Here is a 17823-nt window from a genome sequence, read left to right on the forward strand (position 1 = left end):
ACACACATACACACACTCTACAAATAGAAATAAGTCTCAAAAGATACTTTTGAAAGGGCCATGCGATTCTTGCCCACCACCACTACCAAGCGTGGCACTCTCTGGGAGCAACAGAAGCAGAGCCCGAGAAGTCTAATGTGACAATAAACGGATTGCACAGGAACTTCAGAGGATGAGACATATTGTTAATCACTATTTTGTGTACTGAACCCCTAGAAGATCCTGTTTTCTATCCTATTTCATTGATCACAAAACATGTGGGGAAGAACAGAGGACAATGACAGTGTCACAGTTCACAGGAATGGAGCCAAAGAATCACACCAAAACATCAGCTCCATCTTTCTTAACAACAACAACAACAAAATGTTGTACATAGACATACATGCAGGCAAAACACCCCACATACAAAAGTTTAAAAAAAATTAACCTTAGTCTGATGTGGAAGCTCACTGTAATCCCAGAATTCTTGAGGCTGAAGCATTGGGAAGATTGTCATAGTTTGTGTCTTGCCTAATCTGCAGTGAGACCTTTCTCAAAAGAGAAGGAAGGAGGAGGAGGAGGAGGAGGAGGAGGAGGAGGAGGAGGAGGAGGAGGAGAAGAAGAAGAAGAAGAAGAAGAAGAAGAAGAAGAAGAAGAAGAAGAAGAAGAAGAGGAAAAAGAGAGAGACAGAGACAGACAGACAGACAGACAGACAGAACAACAAGGCTAGGCTCAGCAGGTAAAGGAAGATGCTTGCAGTCCAACCTGATGACCTGAGTTTGATCCCCATGCCCCACATGGTAGAAGGAGAAAAGTGATTTGGACAAATTACCCTCTGACCTCTCCATTGGCTCCCATGGCAATGCTCACCCATGTGCACACACAGAGAAAGAGAGAAAGACAACACACATTTCTAGAATCCTCTTCTATTCAGTGAAGGATGGGTGTCATAGGAAGACTTATCTACAATTTCTTTTGGAACAAACAAGCCACTTGATGTTGTGCTAACGAGACAGCCCAACTTGATATGTAGTACCTGACCCTCAAACCTCAGAATTCCATCTCCATGGGAAGTCCACAAGCAACCACAAACCAAACCTCAAACTAGATTCCCTAAGAAAATACCCCATCTATAATAATTCCCTCCCCATGTGATCTTCCTTTCCACGCAGTCTCATGTTTTACTGTAGCCCCCTCTCTGAAGACCGTGTCCCACCCCACCCTCACCCCCTCACACACACACTTTTTCCTTTTTTTTAGATAGCATTACGCCAGAAAGTTCAGGCTAGTTTCAAACTCCTGTGTGATGGGAATATAAGCGTACATCATCAGGCAGGGATTAAAATGAACTTTTAATTTAAAATGTTTATTTTTGCAGTACTGTTTTAAACCCAGGGCCTACACATGCCAGGCAAGCACTCTACTACTGAACTACATCCCGGGCTGCTGGCTGCTTTCAACTCCTTTTTATAGGTCTATGGTAATGTCTGAGGGCAGATACAGATGATGTGATAGATACCTTTCCGAGATTCCCATTAAATTTGAATTGTCTGTAACCTTTGTATACGGCAGATACAGTTAGTGAAGATAGAACCACTAGAGCTGGCTTAGCATGAAGAGTGCTTATTGCTCTTGCAGAGGACCCAAGTTCAGTTCCTAGCCTGGCCACAACCACCTGCAACTCCAACTCCAGGGGATCCAACGCCCCTTTCTAGATTCTGTAGGCACTGCACTCACGTGTACATAGCCTCCCCATGTGGTTTTAAAAATAATAAAAATAACTTTTTAATTTTTAAAATAAAATATAGCCATTTTAAACGATCACATTCTCTGATCACTTAGTTAGCATAAAATCCCATTTAAACTAAATCTTAATTCATTCAACGGCCAATGGGTTCTGCATTTCTGACAGAACCTTAACACTGTGCTTCTTTTTTTCCCCCTCTAGATGAGTGAGCAAGAGACCTTGAGACTGGCTTTTCTTCCCGCTCCTTTGTGTAGCGCTCACCCAGGAGGTCAGGCAGTAAGTAATGCCAAAGAAACATCAAAATAGAAAGTGCCTGCGTGTGCGGTCATGCAGCCGTTCAGGCTGCCTGAAGATTAGGAAACTGTTCAAACATCAGATCGCCGGCAGGCGTCTCAGCCCGGGCCTGTGCAAGGAGCACGCTGGGAGCGCTTTGGTGTCCTAGCTGAGGGCGAGATTAGGAACCAGGAAAGCCACCCGCGCGTGTGGCAGCGGGTGCAAAGTTGGCTGAAAGGCCCTTCCAGCCGCGATCGTGTGGTGGGACCTGCACAATTGGCCCTAGGTACTGGCAGGACACGTGCTCCACCCCCCTCCCCTTCCCCTCGTGTCCAACCGCAACCACGGGATCCTCTTCAGAGTTCTGCAGTGACGCTCGCGCCGGGAAGGGGCTTTACTAATTGCAGGAAGTGAGCACGAGGAAGAAGTGGCAGAGATCAAGAGGAGGAGGGGAAGGGAGGAGGAGGAGCAGCAGCAGCAGCAGAGCAGCCCGCAGAGCCCTAGAGTCGCGCATTGCCACGCAGGAGATTGGGTGCCGGCGATCCTACTGTTCTTTGGGGTCCCAGAGGCTGCCCAGCCCCGCTCGGACACTCGTCTGTCCTCTCCTGGTCTTCATGGCTTCTCCGGATGACCCTCTGCGCTCAGGTAAAGTGGCACCGTGCTGCGCCCGCACTTGGAGCGTGACCACCAGCTGGGTTTGTGAGATTGAACCCCAGTCACCCCTGAGAGCGCTTCAGGACACCAGGGCCTGCGCCAGATGTGTGCCAGGCTGGATGAGGACAGTGGTGGCACACTGCCCTACCTCTCCCATTCCTGTGCTTCCCCTCTGTGAGCAGCAGCTGACCTGCACACCGCAAGGTGTGCGTGGTTCCTCTCCCCACGCCGAGGCCCAGACGAGCGCTTTTGTTCTGGGCCACGCGGGTGCCAGGTTGAAACAAGTCAGCAAACCTTTGGCAGAGAAGAACATAGGAGAAGGATTCTGCGCCCCCTCCCAGGCTCTCCCTTGCTCCCCACTCACACACCTTCTTCCTCCTGGCTCCACTTTGCTGAGATGGTTTTGCTTCTGCTTTAGGCCTTACCTTCCGAGCCATTCTATAAACTATTATACTATCCACAGAGCCACGAGGCCGAGCCCACCTTCGCAGACCCCACCTGTGGAGGCCTCTAGTCCCGTTAGTACATAAAAACGCTGTGCGTTTATACCTGAGGCCAGCACCTAGAGCTTTCTATCGCTTCTCCCTGCGTGCATTGAACTAAAATTCTCTTTAAACTTCATTTTCCAGGGATTCCCCCTGTCCTCCTGCAACCTAGCTAAAAACTTCTTCGGTGTTTGTGGGATACGCCTGATGAATGGATAGTGTGTTGTCCCTTAGAGTACACTGGGTCTCTCTGGTTTTGTTGAGGTTGGAAGCTCTGGTGAGAGCCACCCAGAACCAGACCGGTCGGTCGGGACTGCTGGGATAGATGTGACTGCTTGTGTTTCATATTTCATTTCTTGAGCCGGTGCAGGGACGGAGTTCAGCTGTTCAGCCCCAATTAATGGCTTGACCTGACTGAGGAGATACCATATGTCTGGCAGTGGCTGATTTGGGGAGGAGGCTGTTTACTGGTGACATCCAAGAAAGAACCAAATTATTCAAGTGTGGCATGGTCAGCAGGCTATCAATTGAAACGACTGGCCATCCCTCCCGTTGTTTGCAAGAACAGAATGGGAAATAAAAAGAACAATTCTCTGATCCTGCTCCTGCTCCTAACACCACCCTTCCTGTGCTGAGAACCTTACTGATAAGATGCCAAGGGGTGTTTGGGACTAATTTTAGTCATAATGGTCCCAGACTTATTCAATGATACTGGTGGGGAGGAGATTTCAAAGATGGAGGGAGGGAATTCACTGGGTGAGGATGCAGGTAACATTTGCCTGAGCTGCACCCCAACGTCTCTGGCACCAGAGAAAGTGTGGGGAGGGGGCGGTGGAAACCAGTTCAGCAGTGACATCAGTGTAACAAGCCTCAGGAGGGCTGACAAGATGATTCAGGTAGTAAAGTGCTTGCTTGCTAAAAGTTTAGGCATTGAAAGTCAGGCATGGTGTCCATCTGTAACCTCAGTGCTGGGAGGACTGTTTGAGACAGACAGACAGATTCCAGGAGCTCACTGACCAGCCAGCCAAAGCAAATGAGTGTGTTCCAGGTTCAGTGAGAGACCCTGTCTCAAAATGTGGAGAGAGGTTAGAGAAATGGATGTGTGGGTAAAGAGAGCTTGCTGCTCAAGTGTGTGAACCTGAATTCTAATCTGAGTTTAAATTCTCAGCACTCACATAAAAACCTAGCCATGGCACCCAGGCTTGTAACCCTAGGGCTGTGGAGAGTGTGGAGAGTGCGGTGGAGACAGGAAGATCCCTGGGACTTGTTGGCCCCCTCTTAGCTCCAGCTTCAGAGAGAGGCCCTGTCTCAAGTGGGTAGAGAATGATAGGGCAGGGTGCCTGACATCCTCCTCTGGCCTACATGTGTACACAGGTGCATATGCCTGCACACGATGTGCATATACATCACACACACACACACACACACACACACACACACACACACACAAGACAGAGAGCAGTTAATGAAACTGATTTCTAGTCTATACACACAAAGGAGCATGAACACCTGCACATGTGCATGTACCCACATGAACATGTACACATACCCCTCACACAAAGCCTTGTGTATGTGGGGGGTAGATATATGATCTTAGGAGACAGTTACAGTATTATAGGATTAGAATTGCAGCTGTGGTCTTCATTAGCTTGGCCCATAATGAATGGATGCCCAAAACTTGCAGTAAAGGGACCATCAAATCTCTAAATGTGTGGAGTAGTGTGAACAGAGGATGACCTGTAGACAGTGTGTCTCTCGCTTCACGAGGCAGAATCCAAACCTCTAGGTAAACTCTTCAGGGAGAGATGGACTGGGGCTCCCCACAAAGGGGAAAGAGACCTCCCTCAGGGGGCCCTTTGGCAGGGAATGGTGAAGAAATATTCAGGCCCGTGAGATGTCAAGAACATCCTTTCCCGTTCCTGGGAGTCTATCAGTCAAGGAGGTTCCTCCATGTAATACATGTCTTGACACATGCATGCTTCCATCCAGACACCCTACCTGGCCCTTCCACTTCTGAAGTGCAAACATGGGTTGTGCCGATGTGTACAACTACGACGGATTAACTGAAAATTTCAGCTCTCCAACCTCAGACCATGCTCTCCTGGCTTTCTGCACCCACCTCCCAACTAGAGTTTCCACACCGATGCATGCTTCCTGTCAACAGACCTCCAAAAGGCGGTCAGAGTGAATTCTTGATCAGGCATATCTGTGACCCCCCTGTTAGACTCACTTCTGGACAAATTCCAGACCCTGGAAGGTTTCCTCTGTGCCATCCGTCCTGACACCCCTTACCTATCCTTTCAACACGGTTGGTCTCTTGCTTTGGCATGACAACCACTCTGCCTCCTTCCTATCCTTTGAAAAGCTCTGCATTATGTGCCTCCTGGCCTCTGGCTCCCAGGGATTCCTCCGCCTGGAAATCTCCCTGCACCCTTTCTTCCCTCCCCCATACCTCCTCTTTCTCCAGGCCCAGCCCCCACCCAGCCTGAGAGCACTCTCTCAGCTCTTCTGGAACCTTGCTTCCACTGCTCCTAGATTCCATTTGGCCGGTGTCACTCTCTCCATTAGGAAGTGAGCTCCAGCTAGAACCTGCCCGCCTTGCCCATAGCTCTCCCCTAAGTCCCACCATAGTACCCAGTGCACACAAAGCCCCGTGTAGACACGTCTTACTTCAGCGAGTGGAGAAATGAGTGGATGAATGGCTGACACAGAAGTTAATGAAATTGCTTCAGACAGTGAGAGAAAAAGCAGTTCTTCCCGTGTTGGTTCCTGGGGGATTTACTCACCCAGCGATGCGTGCCAACCAAATTTACCTTGCAAAGTGAAAGAAGAAAGAAGACCTGTTCCCTCACACACATGGTTAAGATACAGCTCAGTGGTAGAGTGCTCTGACCTGCTATGTATGCATTGGGCCCTAGGTCCAATTCTTAGTCTCCCTCTCCATCTCTCTTTCTCTCTTACATACACACACACACACACACACACACACACACACACACAGAGAGAGAGAGGGGGGGGGGGGGGGGGGGGGAAAAGGAGATATATCATGCTGTATTGTGAAGTTAACTAAAATTTTTTTTAGACATACTGATTTTATTCTATGTGTTTGAATGATGATTTGCCTGCATGTATGAATGTGCCTGTAACCTGTGGAAATCAGGTCCCTTGGAACTGAAGTTATGAATAATTGTGAGCCACCATGTGGATGGTAGGAACTGAACCTGGGTCCTCTGTAAAAGCAACAAGTGGTCCTAACCACTGAGCCATCTCCCCAGGCCATGAAGTTAATTTTAGAAATTTAGTTTTATGTTTATGTGCATGGGTGTTTTGCCTCCACTATAGGCACCACTTGGGTGCTTGGTGCACTCAGAAGCCAGAAGAAGGTGTTGGATCCTCTGGAGCTGGAGTTACAGATGGTTGTGAGCAGCCGTGTGGGTGCTGAGGATTGAACTCAGGTCCTTTGGAAGAGCTGCTGATGCTCTTAACCACTGAACCATCTCTCCAGTCCCCATGAAATTAATAATAATAATAAAAAACATGTACATTAAGCAACTTCTCAAGATGCTTTGCATTAAGAAACTTCTCAAATTACTTGAGGTCACAGGGAAAGACAATGGCAGTGTTGGCAGGGGGTGGGGTATCTGTCATTCTCAACCTCCCTCACTGATCTACTGTTGTCTGTCAGATGTGACTAAAATCTGGCTATTCACATTTATTTGGATATTAAGGCCTAACAAAGAATGACCAAGTGAGGAGGTGGGATACCTTGTTACCTAAGCACCATAGTTGCAGAGTCACAGTCATGTGGCTTTCCCCTGGCTCAAGGTCCCATTTTCTCTGCCTAACCTGGATGTTCTGTGGAAGCCCTTGTCCAGGTCCAGGCCATCAGCCTGGGACTGTGATTTTAGGGGTGTCTTACCTGTTCTCAGTCCTCCCTCACCCTCCTATAAGTATACATGAGTCCTGGCCACATCTGGGGGTGAACTGCTTTGAAAGTCAGCCATGTGTGCAAAGCTGGTCCAGCCTGCTACATCTCCATGGCTACCAAAGGGAGCAAGAGTGGAGGGGGTGGGCATCTGTAATTTTCCTGTCTCCTTCTCTGTGGGGTTCCCCAATGTGTCCTCCATCTCATTTTACTTTTGTTGTGGTCCTGGGGGTTCTAGACATGGAGCTTGGGGCCTTGCTCCTGTTTTGCGCTTTATCCCTGAGCTACAGCCCAATCCTCTGCTTACATTTTGTTTTGAGGCAGGGTGTCTCCCTGAGCTGCACAATGGCCTTGAATTCACTTTGTCGCTCAGGTGGGCCTTCAACTTCCCACCCTCCTGCCTCAGCCTTGCAAATATCTAGGATGACAGGCTCGTGCTACCAGGCCTGCCTCACTTACATATAAATGCTTCTTACCGGTTTTTTTTTTTTTTTTTTTTTTTTTTTTATACTCTCCTGCTTCTGAATCTCCCCTCACACTCTCTCATCTCTTCCCTGGTCAGTTTGATTCTTGTCACTGGGTCAGTAGGAAAGGCCGTTCTCCAAGGACCTCAGAGGAACACCCTTGTCTGGCACAGGCCCCTATCCTAGTTAGTTCAGCACCATGACGGGAGAGAAAGGAGCCGTCAATGCCAACGGCAGCCTTTCTGTGGCTTTGAATGTCTGTGATCCTGAATTTTTACAAGCAGGAACGAAAACAGCTGTGGGTGAGAGAAAGTTGTGGGGGAGAAGAATAAAAAGAAAGAAAGAAAAGAAGAAAAAAAACTTACCTCTGAAATCCCAAGTTCAAAGAGTCCCCCACTCTTGCCTGGGGAACTGGGAGCCAAACATGATTCCCTCTTTATTTTCTCTGAACAGACATCTTTGGGCATTTTTCAACTTTCTGGGGCAAACTGCTGCTTAGGACCAGGATGTACTAGGTAAAGGGAGATGTCACTTTGTTCATGGTTGAGACGCTGCAGCTGGTCCCTCCTGCAGAGGCTCTGGGGTGCTCCCCCTCCATGACTCTGGAGGTGAGAAGGTTAGATCTCGGGGTTGAGGCTGAGTAGATGAGGTTTTGGATTTAGATTCAATGTTGTCATGATTAAGGCTTGGGGAGAGTGAGCATTCTGCAAATGGGGGAATAGAAATGGGGAACGGACGTGGATGGACTGTGACCCTAAGTTCTAGCCCCCAACACCTCAGAAAAGGTTATGTAGAAGTCTTACCACCCAGTACTTCAGAATGTGACCTTTTTTGAAAACAGGGTTTTTAGTAAGATAATCTAGATAAATTGAGGTCATAAGAGCGGGTTGCTAACCCATCTGAGGTGTCTTTATAAAAAGAGGAAATGGGGCCATTGTCAGGGCTCAGGGGGTGAAGGAGCTTGCTGCCCAAGCCTGACAACCCGAGTTTGATCCCCTAAGCCTACCTAAAAATGTCCTCCGACCTTCACATGTGCGCGCGCGCGCGCGCACACACACACACACACACACACACACACACACACACAATCATACACTAAATAAATGAAAATTTAAAAATGAAAAGCATTATTGAAAGTAAACAAACAGGACACGTCTGGACCTGATGACATCCACAGCTGAGACTGTCTGGTGAAATAGGCCTGAGCCACTTCTAAAAGCCTCTGATGCTAGGAGACCAGCCAAGCTTGAGGTCTCAGACCCAAGGCCGGCTTTTTCTGTGCATCCATGAGCTTGAGCACACACTGTGGAGGTGGGGGGGCTTCTCATAGCTTTCTCAGGATGGCTGCAAGGCTTCCTTGAGGTTTTGCCACACGAGTCACTTATGTAGCCAAGAGAGGTATGATGAGGTCCCTTCCTTAGCAAGCAGGCCTTCGGTGGGCACCAGCAGGGGTTCTTCTCATCCAACTTAATTCTGATACTACAAGGAGGTAGTGGAAAATCTCACAGGTTGAGGGCTTGTCCCCAAGACTGCCACCTCCCCTAAGATTGCATGTCTGTGTTGGAGAGCCTGTGTTTCTGACAATCCCATGAAGCTTGGCGAATCGGCTTAGAAAAAATGTTCGCTAACCTTTGCTAGTTTTCCTGTTTGTTTCTGTGGTGCTGAGGATAGACCCCAGTGCGCTGTCACAGGGTTCTCCATCCTCTTCAGCCCTCGAAGGATTCTACAAAGGACTCAGATACAGAAGCAGATGCTCAGAGAGAGGCATGGGGAAAGAAGACTTGTGAAGCTATGAAGGTTCCTAGCTTCCCTGGGCACCACCACTCAAGTGTGCATGTCCTCGGCTGACCAGAAGCTCCTTGAACATAGTCCTTTTTTTCTTTTAAGTTGAGATAGTACCTGAAGTAGCCCAGGTTGTCCTTGAGCTAGCTACATAGAATGGCCTTGAGCTCCTAATCTTCCTGCTTCCACCTCCAGAGTGTTGTGATTACAGTCAGTCCTGCACCACTACACAGGATTTATGCAATGCTAGAAATCGAACCCAGGGTTTTGTGAATGCTAGGAAAGTGCTCTACCAGCTAAGCCATCTCCCCCAACCCTTTATTTTAAGTTTATATGGGGGTTTCATTGCAGGGGTGGTTTAAAGCCTGAACAACCCCGTGTGTAGAAACTATGACCTGACAAAGAGGCTATTCTAATGCTGGTAACCTGAGAGGGTCCCCAGTGAGGCTTCACCTCATATCTTCCTAGGCCTTCCCCATCCCCTCTCCAATATGGGACCCTTCTCAAACACAAGATCAGATGAGGTAGCTCAGAGAGTTGTTGATGCACAGCTCCCAGATTTCGAATGGCCTGCCTTGGGAAGGGACTTTCAAGCAAGATCTGAGGAGAGAAAGCAATACCTGTGTTAGGAACATCACAGAGACCATACATGTGGTGCAGTGCAGAGTGGACATGAGGGAAGGAGAAATTCTAGCTGTTACTTCAGGTGTCAGGGCTGGGGACTTTCAGCTTGAAGATGCCATTTACTGTGGGGCTCCCATAGTCACTGTCACAAACTGGTATGGGAAGGGGACATACATGTTCTTTTGTTGTCACTGTTTGTTGAGATAGAGGCTTTTTCGATAGTGGTGGCCTGTAGCTCACTATGTAGTCCAAGTTGGCCTTGAACTCATGAACCTCTGCCTCCACTTCCAGAATGCTGGAAATGTGTGCAATCACACCTGGCTTCTGATAACTCCTAACATTTCAGGTTAATGTGCACCGGTGATTCTGAAAGACAGTCTAGTCTGCTCATTCTGACCTGAATCTGGTGCTAAGAGCCTACTGGTACCCCGCCAGGGACCCCCATGGGTTTACCAGGTAGAACTCTCTAGAAGGTGCTTGCCTGTGAAGGAGGAACACCAGTTACCGCATCAGACAGCTGCCAGCTGGTGTGGGGTGATCTGAACCTGTTTGGGGTGGTTGAGGCAGCTCTGGGCAGGGAAACTTGGCCAGACAATGGGTGACAGCTGGGGCCAGGGGAATGTCCCCATCACCCCAGAGAAGGCTGCTAGCTCTGCCTTCCTTGGAGCTCACATACTCCACCCCCGTTTCTGTTTCAGGCCCCTTGGTGCCCCACATCCCATCTGGCACTGGAGCTTTGCCTGTGGGCTCAACCTGCTGATACCTGGGGCTTGTAAAAACAAACATTTTCAAGCTTTAGATAAATGATTTGATTTTATACTTAATCGTATTGTAAACATTGAACTTCAAGGCCTCCAGGTAAGGCTTTTAGAAAACTTTTGACTTCTAGATCTGTCTCAAATAAGCAGGAACAGCCCTCCCCACTACAGCCTCCTTGGCACACACAACTCTGGGCCTGTGAGAACAAAAGCAGCGGGGGCCTGACCTACAACAGCTGCCAGCAGAAGGGACTGGATCAGAGGTAGCATGTGGGGCACCACATGGACCCAGGTCTATGAACTCATTTGACAGCCAGACAAATAAGAGCTTAATCTAAAGCCTGGTCTACAGCAAAGGCCAGGGCAGTCAAGCGTTTATGATGAATGAAAATAAGAAAAAGACATGTGGAGTCTGAGGGTGTAGCTCAGCCGGGAGAGTGTGTGCCGTGCACACATGAGGCCCTGAGTTTCATCCTTAGCACCTCAAAAACCAGGAGTAATGACAAACACATGTCATCACAGCACTGGGGAGGCAAGGGCCAGAGGATCAGAAGGTCAAGGCCATTCTCCCTTACATCGTAAGTTCAAGGCCGGCTTGGACTTTGTGGGGGCCTGTCTCAAAAACAAAACAAAAAAATAACAATAAAAGACTTGAGCATGTCTCTTGTACCCAGTTCCCAACATTGCCTTTCCTGAGTCTTCTGGGACCTTGTTGTGCTTCAGAAAGCAAACCAGCAAAAGCCCTGCTGGCCTCAAGCAGACCTGCCTTCTGATGTCACAGATGGTGGCGAGGTTCTGAGGAGCAGAAGGTCAGCTGCCCAGGTGACCTCCATGTCTAGCCCAACTAGTGATCATCAGCCATGTGGCGTCCAGGGGCCAGAGGACCTGAACTGGATCTCATGTCCCAGAGGACGTTCCAAGGCACAGGCAGCTTAAAGCTCATCCATCTGATGGCAACATCTCACCTCAGGACTCATCTGAGGGCAGTTAGAGGCTCCCCCAAGGCCACACCTCAAGGTTTCCCCAAGTTCAATGTTACCCAAGGTTACGTGAGGCCCCAGCCTTTGCCACAACTGACTGCTGCTCTCTTCTTCTAACGTCCCTGTTTGCTCCTCACTGATGCTGTGGGAGACATTGCGCCTTTCCCAGCCGTCACAGCCATTTCCCCTCTTTGTCTTTTCTTTTTTCTTTTCTCATACTTTTTGTCCCCACTATGTAGTTCAGACTGGCCTCAAACTCATATCCTCCTTTCTCAGTTCCCGAGTGTTGGAATCATAGGCATATACCACTAATCCCAGAAGTTGTTTCTTTTCCCTCATACTTTTTTTTTTTTTTTTAAATGATAGGAGAATCTTTGTGCAGGTGTGAATGCATGCTTCTTCTAGACCATTTCCATCTCTCTCAGAAGCAAGCTATTTTCCCCAATGTGTATGTGGTATGTTTGTGTGTATACGTGTTGTTTTGTTTTTTTTTTTTCATGTGTGGGCACAGGTACATGTGCACATGTATGCATGTGGAGGCCCAAGGTTGATGTTGAGAACCATCCTCCATTGTTCTTCAACAGTATTCACTGAGGGAAGGTCGTCCCTTTATTCACTGAGGGGAGCCCTTCCCTTATTCACTGGGGGAGCGTCTCCCTTTTATTCACCGAGGGGAGTTCTTCCCTTTACTCACTGGGGAATAGTCTCTTGCTGAGCCTGTGGCTTGCCGGTTCCAGTTAGTCTAGTTAGCAGCTTGCCCAGTCTCTGCCTCTCCGGGGCTGGGATTACAAACAGCAGCTCTACCTGATTGGCTTATTGGGTTATGGGAATGAAAACTCTGGTCTTCGTGCTTGCATGGCAAATGACTTATCTACTGGGCCACCTCCTCAGTCCAATAATCTTAATATTTTAAAGTGATTTTTTAAGAAAAAATTTTTTAGATTTTCTTTTTATTTTATGTGTATGAGTGTTTTAAAGGCATGTATGTATGTTCGCCTAGTGTGTGCCTGGTGCCTGCAGAAGTCAAAAGAGGGTGTCAGATCCCCTGGAACTGGAGTTAATAAATGGTTGTGAACCTCCAAGTGGGTGCTGGGAATCAAACTCTAAGAGCCCCAAGTGCTCTTAACTACTGAGCCATCTCTCCAGCCTCCTGAAATTATATATATATATACAAGTTACAGAGACAGGATCCCGAATAAAATTCTGTTTTTGTTTGTTTGTTTGTTTGTTTGTTTTGGTTTTTCAAGACAGGGTTTCTTTGTGTAGTTTTGGGCCTTCCTGGAACTCACTTGGTAGCCCAGGCTGGCCTCGAACTCACAAAGATGCACCTGCCTCTGCCTCCCAAGTGCAGAATAAAATTCTTAAAGTTACATCCAACCTAACAGGTAGAGTTGTTAGTTGCTGGGGAGATAGTCTAGTCAGTAAACACTTGCCTTGCAAGCATGGGCACCTGAATTTGCAGAATAAAATTCTTAAAGTTACATCCAACCTAACAGGTAGAGTTGTTAGTTGCTGGGGAGATAGTCTAGTCAGTAAACACTTGCCTTGCAAGCATGGGCACCTGAATTTGATCCCCAGACCCAATGGACAGAAACCAGGTGCAGTAGAGCACACCTGCAATCTAAGAACTAGAGAGGCAGAGACAGGCAGGTCCCTGGGACTTGCTCTCTAGCCAGCCTCTCCTATTTGGTGAGTTCCAGGCTGGTGAGAGAACCCATTTCGTTTCATACAACTCATAGAACTCACTTCATCAATAGGAAGGTAGATGACTGTACAAACAACCCCTCAGGTTGTCCCTTGGCCTAAACACACATGTGCACACTTGCAGGGATTGTATCATGTTTGTATAATTTGTAGTTGGTTGTAACTCCCAGTGTTTGAACATACTCATAAATAATCTGTTGTGTTGGTTGGTTGGTTGGTTGGTTGGTTGGAGTCCTGAGCATCATAGTTTTGTTTTTCTGTTTCTCTTCCTTGCTTTCTTTCTTGAAGTAACACGCACAGGTCTCTTTGGGTTGCAGGAAATCGTTGCCAGTGGGTTTATATTGCTGAGAAAGGGTAGCTCATTCAGATATGAAAATGACAGGGGAGGCCTCATTTATGCTTTGGTCTCAGAGACAATCCTGTCCCTTTGTCTCTCCCCAGATCACATAAAGGAGCCGGTGGAGGACACAGACCCCAGCACTTTATCCTTTGCTATGGTAAGTGGCAACTTTGACTCTCCACGCCTCGTTACATCACACTGAAGTTACCAAGTATTTCCAGGAAATCTCAGAAACCCCAAACTCATGTTTTCCAAAGATACACTTCTTTCTCATGGTATCCTCTGTGGCATCATCATCTCCAGGCTGAAAACAGTGTTAGACCCTGTGTTTGGGATGTGGCTCAGTGAATAGAGTGTCTGCCCAGCACACATGAAACCCTGGGATCAAACTATATAAACTGAGTAAGGTGGTGCACACTTGTAATCATAGCACTCTATAGGTGAAGGCAGGAGGATCAGAAGATCTTCAGCTATACAGCAAGCTTGAAGCCAGCCTGGACTACATGCAACCTTCTCTGAAACAGCAACAAAGTGGTGTTAGAGCCTCTTCTTGCTTCATGCATACCAGCAGTGAACTTCTTAGATGTTCCTAGGTCTGTGTCTGGTGTCAACTTTTAACACTATCTATTTTTAGTTAACCTTCTTTCAACATTCAAAATATCTAACAGAGTCCTGTCCCAGGATTCAAACCCAGGACAGAGTCCTACAACAGTGAATATTTCCTAGAACACATATGTGTTGACCCAAACGGCTGTCACAGAAATGGCGAGAAGAAACATGCCCTCCCAGAATGCACAAAGGCAAAATCTGAGCACAAGGCTGCAGGAAGTTGAAAGGAAGAAGAGCCCAGCCCAGAAGGAGGAAGTGTGGTTTAGTGGTCAGAGCCAAGGAAGTTGGGGGGGGGGGGCGCTGTTGACTTTGTTTCTTGTTTCGACATGAACCTGTCGACTCTGATTTCATTCCTATCAGCTCAGAAGAGAAACAGAGTCAGGCCTGCTGATAAGCCTGAGGCTAAAGACCTGGAGGGTTTAATTTTGCTTTCTGTTGCAATGCTGGGGATGGAACCTGGGGCCTTCTGCATGCTAGGCAAGCACTTTGCCGATGAGCTAGCTACACCCCAGCCTTCTTCCAAAGTTTTAAACTGAAACCCAACACAAAGCTCTCTTTTCACTTTGATCTCAGAACTGACATTTAAAAATAACTCTCTGCGTTTGTCCGTTTCTGCAGTCAGACAAGTATCCCATTCAAGACACCGGCCTCCCTAAAGGTAAGAACAGTTAATGTAAGGACTTCAACTTGTGAGTAATTGAGTATCTGGAACAAAGCACTACTCAAAATACAGTTTTCCTCACTGAAGGTGGTAAAACAGAAACAGACCAGTAACTTAGCTCGAAACTGGCACAATTGTCCTCAGAAATGAATTTTCTTATTAAAATGTGTCAATCATTTGATACCAGATTATAAATTGCATTTCATCAGGGATGAAAGAAAGCTAGCCGGGTTCTGTGTTCAAGGAACAGAACTGACTCAAATTTGTTTAAGAAGGAAGGGAAGAGTTGGATGTGGTGGGGCTCATGCTTACAATCCTAGCATTTGGAAGGCCGAGACAGGAAGATTGCTGGGTCAGACTGGGCTACACAGTCAGTTCTAGGCCAGCCTGAGCTATAGAGTGAGACTCTGCTTCAAAATGCCTAGAGAGAGAGAAGACAAGAAGGAAGGAAAAGACTGTGAGCTCGGGGTCTCGAGGGGCTTCGGATGCACACGTGTAAGGGGGCTGTTGCCTCAGCTCACTGACCTTGTGGCTCTGCTGCCCTCTGTGCTGCCCTTGCTCTTGGGTCTCAGAACCACCAGCACCCCACCATGCTGTTCAGGATGGTGACGGGCAGGGAGCCTTCCCAGAGCCATGATGCATGCTGTATGGGTCACATGCCCATCCCTGAACCAATGGTTATCATCAAGAAGATGCAGGAATGTGAGTGAGACCTGAGCTCTGGCTGAGGAAGGCTTCGAGTAGATTTCATCGACACCCAGCAGTGGTTTCCAGCCAGACAATGGCAAGGGATTCTTGTCAGGCCCCAGAGTTGTCTTTTATGACCCACAGCCTCAAGTTCAAACAAGGTTAGGATGGAAAAGGTCAGATCCTAGCTGTCCATGGCCCTGTGGGGTGTCTGCAAAGCCATCATGCTCCTTGTTATATCATAACATTGACCTTGGACCCTGTGGACAGCCCAGAGATGAGGAGAAGGGACAGTCAGATCATCCCAGCTCTTGAGATGGCAGGGCACCTGGCTGTCTGGTCGCTGTGACCTGTAGAGCCCCTGCCCAGGTGGGTTTTCTGATATGTCCCCTGATCTGTGCCGGGAATCAGGGAGAGATTCCCACCAGGACCATCAGTGGATAAATCCAGGTTTCAGCCAAGGCACTGCTCTGTCCCTTCCCTGGCCCCAGACTCCCCTGTCTCTTAGAGTGACGTCATTAACATGTCAGTCCTCGTCTATACTGTGTGTGTTCCTGGAGTGACTGTGGGATCCGGGAACCCCTGCTTGAGTATAAACCATGGCTGTGCTTGGGAGATTTCCAGCAAGCTCCCTTCCCTACACCTTCTCCACAGGTAAACGGTCCCTCACCTAGAGCTCCTCTTTTCTAGTTGACTTGATACAATTTTAAAGTTAGCCTACAAAGTGAGGTGGTTCATCATGGCATCGCCTTACATTATATTCTCATATCTCTGCCCTTGCAGTCACACCCCCTACTCCCTCGGGCTGAGTCACTTTCTTCCCCCACATATTCCCTCCCATTTTCATGTCACAGTATTCCATTAACCGTTTTTCCCTTACACACACACACACACACACACACACACACACACACACACACACACCCATGTGAACACTCATTCATATACTCTCTGTATATGTCTGTCTGTCTGTCTCTGTCTCTGTCTCCTCTCTCTGTCTGTCTCTGTCTCTCTGTCTCTATCTCCCCCCCCCCCCCCGCCCACACACACCTCCCCATGTGAACACTCATTCATATACTCTCTGTCTGTCTGTGTCTCTGTCTCCCCCTCTCTGTCTGTCTCTGTCTGTCTCTATCTCCCCCCCCCCCCGCCCACACACACCTCCCCATGTGAACACTCATTCATATACTCTCTGTCTGTCTGTGTCTCTGTCTCCCCCTCTCTGTCTGTCTCTGTCTGTCTCTGTCTCCCCCCCCCACACACACACACATGAGAATTCAACAAAGGAGATCCAGATTTTAGACCATGTTTTAATGAGCATGAACACCTACAGGGATGGAGGGAAGGCTGGTCCAAACTCCACAGGAATCAGTTTGGGGACTGTCAAAAGCTTCTAAGTAGACTGGCCAAGGGGGAACACTTGGATATAAAGATCTTCTCTTCTTTGCCCTTGAATGTGATTTCCTGCTTTGAAAGGTAAAGGTCACTGCTTAGCAGCCTGATCCTGCCCTAGAAATATGGTCAGGTTCTCCCAGAATCTGGCTTCTACAACTATGGTTCAAGAACTCATACCTTTACAAGAGGCATGACTTTGAAACCGTGCAGCAGACCTTTGTCCTGTGTCACAGGGAATAATATAAAGTGCATGCTTTTTAAATCTCCAAATAAATGTACTGTTTTGTAGGTAAATGAACCTTGGTTAGAAGTTTTAAAATTTGAATTCAATAATAAGGCGATTTAATGTCTGATAGTGTTTTCCTTTATCTTCCCAAATGAGGAAAAATCCACCATTAGACATTTCTGATAGTTTTCTCATGGGATTTGTTCTTTAAGAGAGGGGAGAGGAGGAGGGCAGCCTGAGGGGGATAACAACACATAGTATGATGATGCTATATATGAAAATGTGCCAGAGTGAAATCTGCTACTTTATATGCTGACTAAGAGTTAATGCAGGGCTTGCAGAGATGGTTCAGTCCACAAAGTGCCTACTGCCCAAGCATGAGGACCAGAGTTCAGATCCCCAGCTCTACATAGAAGACAGGCATGGGGATTTGAGTCTGAAACCTAGTACTAGGGGGCGGAGTGAGGTGGAGCCCTGGAGCTCCATGGTCAGCCAGCCTCGTTGAAAAGTTGAGCTCTAGGTTCAGTGAG

General features: G+C 47.9%; 1 protein-coding gene across 1 annotated transcript in view; it reads left to right on the top strand.

Moving 5' to 3' along the window:
- Positions 1–2524: 2524 nt before the first annotated feature.
- Positions 2525–17823, top strand: part of Edaradd (EDAR associated death domain) — a 42873-nt gene continuing 27574 nt past the window's right edge. The window contains exons 1-3 of the mRNA XM_036189053.1: positions 2525–2644; positions 13817–13872; positions 14943–14982. Coding sequence (XP_036044946.1) covers positions 2614–2644; positions 13817–13872; positions 14943–14982 — 127 coding nt within the window. The 5' untranslated portion in view covers positions 2525–2613. The remainder of the gene's footprint in view (positions 2645–13816; positions 13873–14942; positions 14983–17823) is intronic.

The sequence above is a fragment of the Onychomys torridus genome, chromosome 5 (genome assembly GCF_903995425.1).
Source record: "Onychomys torridus chromosome 5, mOncTor1.1, whole genome shotgun sequence".
In the NCBI taxonomy this organism is placed as follows: Eukaryota; Metazoa; Chordata; class Mammalia; order Rodentia; family Cricetidae; genus Onychomys; species Onychomys torridus.